The sequence below is a fragment of the Lepisosteus oculatus genome, chromosome 10, assembly GCF_040954835.1.
Source record: "Lepisosteus oculatus isolate fLepOcu1 chromosome 10, fLepOcu1.hap2, whole genome shotgun sequence".
NCBI lineage: Eukaryota > Metazoa > Chordata > Actinopteri > Semionotiformes > Lepisosteidae > Lepisosteus > Lepisosteus oculatus.
Window position 1 is genome coordinate 3,751,961 of NC_090705.1, and position 12,420 is coordinate 3,764,380.

General features: G+C 42.3%; 1 protein-coding gene across 4 annotated transcripts in view; it reads right to left on the bottom strand.

The window, feature by feature from the left end:
* The window catches only part of glcci1a (glucocorticoid induced 1a), a 74,452-nt gene that overhangs the window by 51,917 nt on the left and 10,115 nt on the right, over positions 1-12,420 (bottom strand). For all 4 annotated transcript variants that reach the window (XM_015357884.2, XM_006636175.3, XM_015357883.2 and 1 more), the window contains exon 3: positions 482-633. In XM_015357884.2, the coding sequence (XP_015213370.2) occupies positions 482-633 (152 nt within the window). The remainder of the gene's footprint in view (positions 1-481; positions 634-12,420) is intronic.

Consider the following 12,420-nt stretch of genomic DNA (forward strand, 5'->3'; position numbering starts at 1 on the left):
AATTCACACTTTTCAATTATTGAATATTAAACTTTAACGGATGAACAGAATTGTCTTTTTCTAGTGCATCTGCAGATTGTTATTTGCAAGACTAAGTCCTGAACCTGTCTTGAGCCACAATTTAGAGAAGGACATATCACAGCTGAAGGCGATGAAGATAAGATGTAAACAAATAGTAATGTAGGTGTCGGGGATCAATGCTTTTTTTTTTACTGGGGTCCAAAATTTTTTTGGGGGGAAACATATATTTTCTTTAAATACAGTCAAACGTAATCGACGTACATTTTACAAATAGAGAGGGATGTATGAACCACTGTTAAAACTATAAGCAAGCAGTATTAATTCTCTGGTGGTTGTCAGCGATTAATCAGTTAAAAACTTGGATGAATGTGGGTCACACAGCACACTTTAATTTATATTGTATTAGCAGGTTGAAAACTGACTCCAGTGCAGTGCCGACACGGAGAAGATCTGATTTTACCTGTGTGGCTTTGTCTTTCATGCATGAAGGATAGTGCACATGGGGGTCACGAGGCCACTGTCCTGTGAGGTAAGGTCCTGTTATTGTGTCCAGAGAGGAAGTCCGCCTGATGGAGCTGGAGCTTCTGATCTGCTGCGATTTTGCTCTCTCAACTGCAAAACCGAAAAAGAGAAAAATCAGAAAGAGATATGCACAGCATTACACGACAGAACGTGCGACACTCACGTGCGTAAATCACCATTCTCATTTAGGTCATAGGCTGCACAAGAACATCACAAACGTGTGATGCAGGGAACAATCCTGCCAAAGCGTCCATGTTTAATTAACCACATGTTCATTATCAGAACAGGAACAGAGGGTTTTTTTTTTTTTATCATGTCACATGCTAAAAATAGCCACAGGAAACAACGTCCTTACTACTTCATATCAGCGACAGCCTCTTATTTATTTCCCAGGCCTAAGCAGGGCCAGATTAACCCTGTGCTGTTGCCTCACACAGAGCCTCCAAACAGACAGAGAACCTTTGGCCCTTTCAGGTAGGCACGCTGCAGTAACAGGGGTGGGTTTGAAAACGACTGCAATTGAATTGCTATTGTGCATTGTGAATTAGCACATTTATCCCGTGTAATAGGTTTCATTTCCCTTTCTTAACTAGCACAGAAGGAAACTTACGACACCCATGAGTATGAAAATAATTGCTGTGGAAAAAAGGCTAGAGTGCAGAAGAGCTTGCAAATAACAGCAGCTTCAGATGTGCCTGGTTCTTCACTGAGGCTCTGCCTGGACTGCAGTTTCTCTGGAACGTCTGTGCCTCTCTTGAGCTTAGTCAGTACTGCTCCTCAACTCCACAGATCCCTCACCGCACAAGCCAGAGTCTGCTCTCCCTACCCTTCAGAGCCGAAACACAATACAACTACTTCATTACATGTACAAGGAGGTACACAAATAAGTTTTAACATGCGAGTGAAAGCCTACTCAACCTGACTCGATTTTTTTTGTATCCAAAACAGCTTGCATGTCGGTTAAAACACACAACAATCTTATGCCCAGTCTGAAAACACAGCTATGAAACACAGCAGACCCATCAAATCAATTTAGCCACGCCATTTTTTGAGCCAACCCTGTCAACCTTCATTTTCAGGTGCCAAGGTGAGTCTCTGATAACCTACAAACCAGCTAAAATAAACATTTCTTAAGCGTAACCATGGTATCACAGTTTTCTTCAGCTCTGCAGCTCTCTTACACAATGCACTTGTCACCCCAAAGGACTTGGGACACCTTTAATTATTTTATATTGCATTTTTAATTAAGAGGTACAAAGTGCTGTAAATGCATAACAGACAGTAAAACAGCCATATGTGTTAAAAAGGAGTGCCCTATTTGCCATATTCTTTACAGGATTTTGCTGTAACAAAGCTTAAGTTAAGAAATCAGAACCTCAATATTCACTGAACTAGAAATATTCATTATAAAATATCCATGGATTGTTACAGTAACACAGTATCATCACTAAAATAATACGCTTCTTACACATGTGTTCTTCATACTGTATAAGATGCATATATAACCCAGCTCTCCTCTGTAATGCATTTGAGCTTTGACTCCGATTTTATTTTTTCAAAGCTACCCACGGAAAGTAATGTTTTATTTGTTCTAAAGTGAAGACGAAGTGAAAACCTGGCACTGCCTTGTTTAAAAGGGCCAATAGAACTGCCCCTTCAGATACAGTTGCCTGGCTGAGTTGAGAAAACAGGATGAGTTTCTACGAACAGTACAGTAAACACAGGAGGTGAGGTTGCAAAAAAAGACTGAAAGCAGTCACACTGTGTGCATTTGGTTCCCATCCCTTTACTTGTCAATAAAGCAAGTTCAAACAAGACGGAACTCGAGAGAGATTTTTTGTCAATACAGAAAGATATTCAAAGAAATGGCAGAAAAAACGTTATCAGTACTACAGTGCCCTTTCAACTATGTATCTACTGTAACATGCTTACTGTAACACTGTAGAGTTACAAACAATAACATTCAGCAAAGGCAACTGAAAATGATCAGAAAGTATCCCCGATTGTGGATCCCTCAATAATTTTTATTATTCAAGAGAGAAACACAAACATGCTCTTGCTTAGAAAACAATAAGAAACATGACTTGCTTTGGAATCCCATACATCTGTCCTGAGCACAGTTTCACAGTATACAGCATGTACAGTACAACAAAGAATATCAGTGCTGAGCTGAACCCCCCCCCCATGAATCCCCAAGTGTAGCTGCCTGAATTACAATATATTATAATAACACTGAGTCTGCAGATGATGTCTGTGGCAGTTTTCAGCCCTCTTAATACTTGAGTCCATGTCTCTGTTTAATATTACTGGCAAACTGCTGGAAATAAATCCTAAAGCACAGATTAAATATGTGCCACTTTATGGCAACAGATCTGTTCAACTCCTGCTGAGGTAGCCATGTTAACGTGAACAGAGAGCAACACAAGAAAACAAAGCGCACAGTAATTAGCAAGCCTCTGGCCTCGTAAAGAGACTATGCCACAACAACACTAACAAAAGCTTTCTGTAAACTGTGCGTCTGCTCTAATCCATGGGCTGATCCTAAGCAGCATTAGCCTTGCAAAATTCTCTGAACATACTCTGCATCTGCGTTCACATTTCAATCTCATTTTGTTTTACACACCCAGCTTTTTATGCATGAAACTGCCCCTACTAACTTGGCACTCAAGTAAACGTGAATGGTAACATCCAATTAAATTTGAATGTGAAAGCCAAAAATGTTTCCATGCAAACAGAAAGTAATAAAACACGTTCAGCAGAAAGTATGTATAACATATCCTTCTCTTTACTCAGGGAGAACTGTCATTAGGTCTTAGTTGAAGTCAGCATTACACCTATTAATAATTTGATGCTCTGAAATCCAGTATATACACAGTATCTTAGTAGCTGTGGAAGCAGCCATTTAGTCATTACTGAAGAAAACCGTAAGATATTCAAGATCTCGGTGCGGTAACTCTGTGGCTAAGGATCTGCGCCTGTGGCTGGAAGGCTGCCGGTTTGTATCCCGCGGCTGGCAGAGGAATCCTCCTCTGTTGGGCCCCTGAGCAAGGCCCTTCACCCCAACTGCTCCAGAGGCAGTTGGCTGACCCTGTGCTCCGACCCCAAGCTTCTCTCCCTGTCTGTGTGTCTCATGGAGAGCAAGTTGGGGTATGCGAAGAGACAAATTCCTAATACAAGAAACTGTATATGGCCAATAAAGTGATCTTATCTTATTTTCACACTTCACCCAATGGTAAAATGTTGCAATTCTATCAAACAGGTGGAATCTGTAAACGGACAGTTTTTCCACAGTTTTAAAAGATGTCTGGGACAGATCTGGACCGGACGCCCTGTAAAATAATCTCGTCCGCCGTATCTCCGACGACATGCTCTCTGACAAATACTGCGAATGCCCCAAACCACAGAGCTTTTTTGAAGACCTGGCTGGCACCGAGCCTGGGAAATGACAATGCCACTAAAAACAGCAGAGCAAACCGCAATGGAAGCAGCACTCGAGGTCTTCCTACTCAAGGACGAAAATTAAGCAAAAATAATTATGGGTGCAGCGCTAACAAAAAGGGAATAGAATACTACTGTGCACCAGAATGACACGCTAAACCAGTCTATCAGAGCCATACGGTATAGTGCAGTAAGATGACTAAGGTTACAGTTCTTCAGTGCATGAGCGTATTCCATATTCCATATAGTAAAGTTTTAGACAAATCTAACATGAGGTGTTTCAGAATAATGGGAAAAGACTATAGGACAGGCACTGTGAAACAAACCCAGTGACTTCCTTTCTAAGCTGCAGTAATGAGGGAGCTGTGACCACAGACAAGAACTGGATATTTCATTAGCATCTGAGAAGAGACATTTCATAAAAGCCCCCATAATACAGAAAAAAAAACATCAAAAATCCAGATACATTTCCTTCTGGCTTGGCTGCTTTGCTGCATTCCTTCTTCGGGCCAAGTCAGCCCGCTGTACCATCAGGGTGGAGCTCACTACAGTCTGTAACCCCCATGCTAATTAATAATTCAATGCCACAGCTTCTCCTTTAAGGCCTGTGCACGCTTCCCCAAGACAACTGTAAACAAATAGTCCAAAACCATCTTGGTGCCTCCCACCCTCTTCCGACTGCAGAACCAGAACATGAGGGTGATTAAAAGACGTGTAAGAGCCAGATCCTTAGTACTGCACTGTGCTACACACCATGTGTGAGTGCTCACAAACAAATGTACCCAGTTTCAACAAAACACTATTTTTTTGGAAGTGAATTTACCCAGCACTTAAATATTTGAACGTCATTCAATTTCTTTGCATCGTCTTTGTTTTGAACTTCTCTATCTGTGCTAAAGATCACACAAGTGCCGTTCGCAAGCACTTAATAAAAAAGCCCTGTGCCTGCTTCTGTCTATATTCTCCGAGAGCTGCAGACCTTTCAGGACCCGCTCGGACGGTACTGCACTGGTTCACTGCAAATCCGAAACCTTCTTGATCTAAACTGCCTTCTGCCGGGAGACAAATGCAGAGGCGCTCCCTCAAGGTGGAAGAGATTCGTTCATGTGACATCTGGAGGTGGCCATATCAAAGGCTTTTAATCAAGTTCTGTGCCGTGTTTACGTAGTATTTCGTTTCAAATTTACACTAGACCGGCCCAAAGTGCAACACAAGCTAAATCACCAGCCAGTGGTGTTGAACCATATAGTTTTTTTAGGCTTTTGGCTGAGAATGCTGGGCTATATTAAAACAATACGGTTTGGCGGTTTCTTTGCCTTGTTATGGCAAAAACAGAATTGAAGGCATATGAACCTTAACACTGTGAAGATTGTTTCTCATTAACTATGGTTGAGATAGAATATTTATAACAAAACAGAAGGAAACCAAATGTTCAACAGATTTCGGGCACCTCGTAAGTGCAGCATTTGGTGTTTGGTACCACAGCTCTCTTTTTGTTTTTCAAATTTGCCTGTATCAGCACAGATGGAAACAGTTGGTCTGCATCCACAAAGCCCTGATGCCAAATAACGGAGTCGAAAGCTCACTGGTACAGCAGACGATTGTAACAGGTTGCCAAAAACTTTCAACAAGCCAAAAGTGAAATCCAAATTACTCTTTTCATTTCTGTATTTCTGTTACTGTAAAGGAGAACTTTCAGCAAGCCTGGTAAGCATGTGATGACTACAGTAGCAAATATGCGACTAAGGGAAATTCACTGACACGGGCAGCCGTTCTGACCTGCCCCCCCCCCACTGTGGCTGAGAAACAATTTTCACAGCAAACAGTTGCGCCTGACATCAACACAATAACAGTTTCCACATCGCAGGGAATTATTGTGTACTCAAGCCTAAAAGCACTCTCAGTATTCCAGGCCTGACCGATGGGCCATGAGACAGCGATCACGTATGACTCACTGCAGCTCAGCACACGGTCTAAAACACTTATTCTGAGAAGGAAAGCTGTCCGGTCAGATAAAAAAGAAAAACGTTAGTAAAAATGTGCATTTACTAGTTATACTTTGAAGGCGAGCTTGGCTATTTAGCCTACTGTACATGTCAAAGGAATAATCAGTCTGAAGAGGAAACAGCAGACATGCTGTACAGTTAGGACCTTATTGCCTACATTTTAATCCACTTTTGTTTGCAAGTTAGAAAGATAATTAGAAGAAATGCATATTTTCAATAAGCTGTATTTATAATGTTGTATTTATTAAAAAATAGCATGTCATTTAAAAAGGAAACAGTGAAGTAATTCGAAACTGAACAGAATTCAAATAAGAACTTGAGTCTATCACAGCTTTCACAGAACAGAAACAGAACGTTTTAATCCCTGATCCTGAAATAAAACATAACAGCAATTAAAAACACTCTACAGTACATGATAATAGCACTTACAGTAGTGCACATTTCTGCAGGAGATGACAATAATGGATCTTGTGTTCCATACTGTTTACACAGGAGAATGGGGTATTTTTCATGCAGATTTGCAATGTCCTTTTCTCTGCACTTAAGATCAGTAAAAAAAAAAACTTGTGGTTTTGAGCTAATCTCAACAGTTTTGGTAGCTTGTTTTTTCTGCATTTACCGAGGAGTTATGCATTTCACCAAATGAACAATTTAACATGTCCGTGAGTAAGAACGTCCACAAACAACAAAGTAACAGAAAAACAAAAGTGTTTTTATTATCCTTGATACTGCTGCAAGAGCTGTAATTTATTATTTAATGGGTGAGCACTTGCAAATTTTTGTAACGAGTCAGAACGGATTTCTGGAATTCGCATATCACCACAGCAGAAAACAAAAATTGGACCTATTTTACTGTATATTATTATTTCAGATGGTGTGCATAATATGCGTTATATGGTTCTATATACACAAGACATACAAATTCATACCAAAATCCCTTCAGGTTACATCTATTTATCTAGACTGTCAGGGGTTCGAGCCTGGATCCCCAGCCAGCTGTGAGCTGGGATATCTCCAGTGACAGGCTGAGTGGGGTGGGATTAATTGGCCGGGGCCCATTTTAGCTCTCAGGAAAAACAGCGCCCCCTACAGCCCCCTGTGTAAGATAAGATAAGATCACTTTATTGGCCATATACAATTTCTTGTATATTAGGAATTTGTCTTTTTCGCATACCCCAGCTTGCTCTCCATGAGACACACAGACGGGGAGAGAAGCCTGGGGTCAGAGCGCAGGGTCAGACATTTATACGGCGCCCCTGGAGCAGCTGGCATTAATGGCCTTGGCTCAGGGGCCCAACGGAGTAGGATTCCTCTGCCGGCCACGGGATACGGACCGGCCACCTTCCGGGCACAGGCGCAGATCCTGAGCCCCAGAGCCACCGGACTGGCGCCCGCAGGCGTGCAAGTCCCCTGCAGGTCTGAGGACTCGGCCGACGGACATACTGCCACTTTTGGACGACCGTCACAGATAGCCACAAACCTGTCCCGGAAAATCTTTACGTAACGGACAAGGAGTTCTCTTGCACATCACTTCCCCTGCCCGTGAAATTTAAATAAAAGGAGAAACTGGGCTCTCTGAATTCAAGTGCCCCTCTCCTAAATACTGTCTCCTTTGCATGGATGGGGTGGAGACTTAAGCAGAATTGTTGAGCGCGCCAAAATGCACAGGCTCTCCCCCGGTAGCGCTTGTCTTACAGTCCTACCAGCTCTGACACACACCCCTGGCCAGCCTACAATTCCACTGCTCCATCTGTTAGCCATGCATTCAGCTTGCCTAAAGTGAACCTTGAATGGAGTCCTTCACTGAGGCTACACAACAGAGTCGACGCCAACTACACCATTTCTGGCTGGCGTCCTACAGGCTGTCGTGCTATGGGACCCCACCACGGCACAACCGCAGAGTGCTGGCTCATTCCAGTGCCCCTGCGAACTGCTGTGCTGTCCCCAGATTCAGACTAGGGAACAAACACTCTACTCCCCCGTTCCCGAAAGGATTCGGAAACGCAGGTCCACTCCAAGCACCCGAAAGGATGAGAACACAGGCAGGAACCAATCAAACTGAACAGCCTGGGCGCCTTAGTTCCCTCGCTGCAACCGCAAAGAAACGAGCGCTCAGAAAGGTGTGCCAGAATCGCGCACTACCCTTCTCGAGGCTCCGACATGCGAACCCATTAGTAGACAGAAATATCAAAAATCAAAAGGACTGGAATACATGACCACAAAAAAAAAACATTTAGAGCAATAAATGATCAGAAGGAAGAGAGGGAAGGGGTTTTCACAGCTGTGTTTCTGTTTAGTGGAGCCTGCTCTGTGGCGCTGTGCTGTACAGTGCGCACAGTCGAGGAGCACAGAGGGGAGATCACAGGCTAGAAAGATTTAATGAACATGATACAGCAATATTCTTAAAAATGGCAATTCTATGGAGAAAACTCACTGATAATGACTAGCGCTCTCGTGACTGCGAGGGAAATACCTGACAGCGTTTATTTTTTAAATCATTCTTTGTGCAATCGCTACTGCACACTCACACGGGAACACAAAAGGCCTGTAGGACCCTTTGAAAATCAGATATTTTCTTTTGTCGTGGAGCTATCTGAGAAAAGCCCTATACAGTGCACGATACTGCAGGAAACTTGCAAAATACAGAGTATGTGATAAGAAGACACAAGTCATTATAAGAAATAAACACCTGCCACTCTACATTTGGAATATGACGAGAAAAGTGCTGTATTCAACTTTACATTCACTCGTGGTATTTGAATTGGATTTCCAATGAAAAAAATGTTATAGTGAATAGACAGCGGTTTTTACAGGCATCTCAGCAACAAAAGAGCAAGATATAATAATTGTCTACAGAAAACATGTTGCATATACTGCACATAAAAAAGATACACTACTTATAAACACCATACATTTTATTTTCCTAGAAAACACATTCAGGCTTGTTCAAAATGATGGCAGTTGTGTCTCTAATCGTATTCAAAATACATCTACACACCTTTCAATGAAAACAAATCCATTTATCTACAGCAGTCTGTTTCATTCACTTGCAGATTACCAAGAGAAATGCAGCAGAACCTTTTGTAAGCTGTGAATTGTTTAAAATGCAAATAACCATCAGCAAGAGATGTTGAGCTAGACAGCAGAAATACAAAATGGCGGAAGACATCCTAAATTTGTATTCCAGGTGAAGCGAAAATGCCGTTCGGCAGGAACATTCAAAAGCTTAGACCGCCAGTTCCAGTTCTGAAATTTCAAAGAAGCCTTTATTCGCCTTCACTCAGAATTAGACCAAAATGTTAACGAATTAATAAAGCAAAGAGTTACTTGAACTATATACTTGAACTATGAAAATGTCCAAAGCCTTTGGAAGGAGCAGTCAACCTATTAGTATGAGGATCTCATGTGTTCTAGGGTGATGTGGTTCTCAGGACACCAAGATGCGCATTTCAAATTAGCGAATTGGAAATACTGTAGGGCACTGGACAAGGACCGAAAAGGACATTACTGTCTAGGAAAGGTACAGAATCTTTTCAGTCAAGCACAGATGGAATGACGATGGAACTTGAGGAAAGGATTCAAAAGCCCGGAAACAGATCCTGAAAATAAAAAAGGGAACCTAATGGATTCCTACATACTCGGCAAGGAAGGACCGGAATTACATGGAAATAATGCAGTGTATTTAGGAATGAGTGCAGCAGGAACGTTTTTACACAAAAGGTGGATGGGTTTCCACCCAGCTAAACCGAAGCCGTTTTCTTAGGATCTATCAAAAGACTGGAGGAGCAAATGAGCATGATGGGTCAAATGGCCTCTGTGAGCTTGCAGCTTTTCTTGTGCTCTAGGTACCCAGTAAGATTAATGAGGATGAGAAATTTGAATAAAAAAGAAAAAAACATATATGCTATGACAAAGCATTTCTATTTGCAGTTGTAGTCCTACCCTGTCACATAACTCTTTCATTTAATCAATTAATAGTGACTCTTCAAATATTATAGCATCACTGCTCTATTTTGTGGGAAAAAAATAGTACAGTATACCTTCCTCCTCTTATTTACATCTTCTCCTCATGCAGCTTTGTGTAAATTTAATGAGGGTGAGTCTCTGTGCTGAGCAGGGAGCAAGGCAGGATTAGGCAAGCTGGTCATCAGGCACTGGGCATGCCGAAGAATAATAATAGCAGTTGCTAAAGCCCGAAAAACATCAGTCAGCTGCACATTAGACCCAAAAACAAAGAGCTGCAAACACCAAAACTGCATTTACACACTCTGTGTTAGTGGGAGGCTGGGTGCACACTAACACTCCTGTACTGTAAGACCTAATCCATCTCTATGGACTTGATTGTGGGCTCCGCTACAAAATCAAGTATTTTAACACAACAAAGCATAATCAGAGAAAAAGTCTTTTCTGGGAGAATAATACGTACTATGGCATTATTTCCTTGGGAAAAGGCAAAGTGATACAAAATGTTATATTCGTTTTTCAAAACGGAATTTTATTCTGTAGCACGCCGGTTCCTTTTCAACAGCTGCAAGGGGGTGAGCTTCCTTTCGCAAATTATCGTCAGGCATGTGGTGTTGCTTTAGCGCAGACATCTCAGGTGACCGGCCTTCAAATTCGATGGCTAAAGAACAAGAAGACCTCACCTCCTTTTTTAATCCTTTACTGAATCAGACGAGACAACCCGAGAGAGCCCCTGTCCACACGGCCGAGCACTTGCTGGAGCGATCCGAGTGAAGAGCCCGGCTCAAGACCTAGCTACTGGCCTGGGTCGGCAGAAACCACCGTGTTCTCACCAATGAAGCTATCCAGATCAGAAAGCCTCATGTCTAGAAAGGGGTGGGGTAGGGATGTTACCCCAGTGTCCATGGCCAAACGTCCCACTGGCCTTTACCAATCGTGGCCTCCTAATCATCCCCACCTAAGCCCAAGGCAGGAGTCCACTGCAGGTCAGACTTATACACAGAAGTACACAGAGACACCAGCGCACCACAAGCCTATCTTTGGAAACCGAGAGGAAACGAAGACCCCAGAGAAAACTGCCACACACACATGAGGAGAACACAAGCCCCAGACTGCAAGTGACAGCGCTAACCCACACCTCCACTCCACTGATCACCCGTCCAGTTTTCTTATTTTAATGTTGGCATTTCCTTTTCGAGGAAAATCAAGGCTGCATTCAGGTGAAAACATAGCCTCAGATGACCTGACATTGCTTATACATGGGAGTTTGTGTGCGCTGGACATCACCAAATGATCTATACAATAAGTTTTACGATCAGTTAAATACCAGGACACAGTAACTTAACTCTTAGCTCAAAATCAATATTCTACGATTACTGAGAAAACCAACAATCATGAATACAAGCCTCTGAAACTGTATTTGCTTTGCTACTGGTGTACAACTTTATAAAACACACATTAATATCTGCACGGCTGTCTTCAGTCCCATTTAGTCAGCTTCTGTAACAGTATAGGATCACGCAGAATGGCAGGAAGAAAATAAGCTGAACTTTGGCCTTGTCCTCCAAATAGTGTTTTCCAAGGAATCCTGTGTGGCTGTATGGGCAATTGGTTTGAAACCAAGCACTTATTAACTACACAACACGAGAAGCCAACTATTCAGAGCATCATAACAGCCACACATAATGAGAGGAGGCCATTCGCTCCATTGAGCACAGGGCTCTTGCCCACGCTGAAACATGCCTTGCAATTTATGGTGTAGTAAAAGACACCACCAAAGAGCACATGGAACAGATGAAATGACCTTTAATTCAGTGTTTCCCTTCTACCAGGGTCCAGCTCCCTAAGGTCCTTTACCCTTTTTAAGGCTGAAAAAGCAGCCAATAGCAAGAACACCGTTTTATCAGTAATGGAACATAAGGTTACAGCAAGGACCAGTCAGCAATGCTCCAGGACTACACCAAAGGTAACGAGAAACGTGACTTTAATATGATGTCATCTGGAATTGAAAATAAATTAAATGGTGATAGACAGTATATAGACAAGAAATGAGGAATAATTAATGAAATCCTGAAATACAAGGACTACCCTGAAAGCAGACCATTGAAATTAGATGAATCAATTGGATTTTAAGAAAATGTGAACACGCACTCCACACCTTGCAGCTAGATTCAGAGCTGAATGCCCCAACGAGTAAATCTTGAGAAATGAGCTGATGAAAGACTGGCATCTTTGCATACAGCTGCTAAAAGAGAGAAGTGAATTCAGACCCATGATCTGAAGTCATTCCGCCTTCCTGCTGTTTACTGTCGGCTTTCACACTGAATGGTCAGCATCCGTTTCTGTTCTTTTTTTCTCCACTTGTCTTCCTCTGTTTCAACCCTGCATCACCCTCAAAAAACAATTAATACCCACCAGCAGTCTGTGTGCGTGTACTGACAGGTGCGTCAGTTCCTACACACTGCCAACA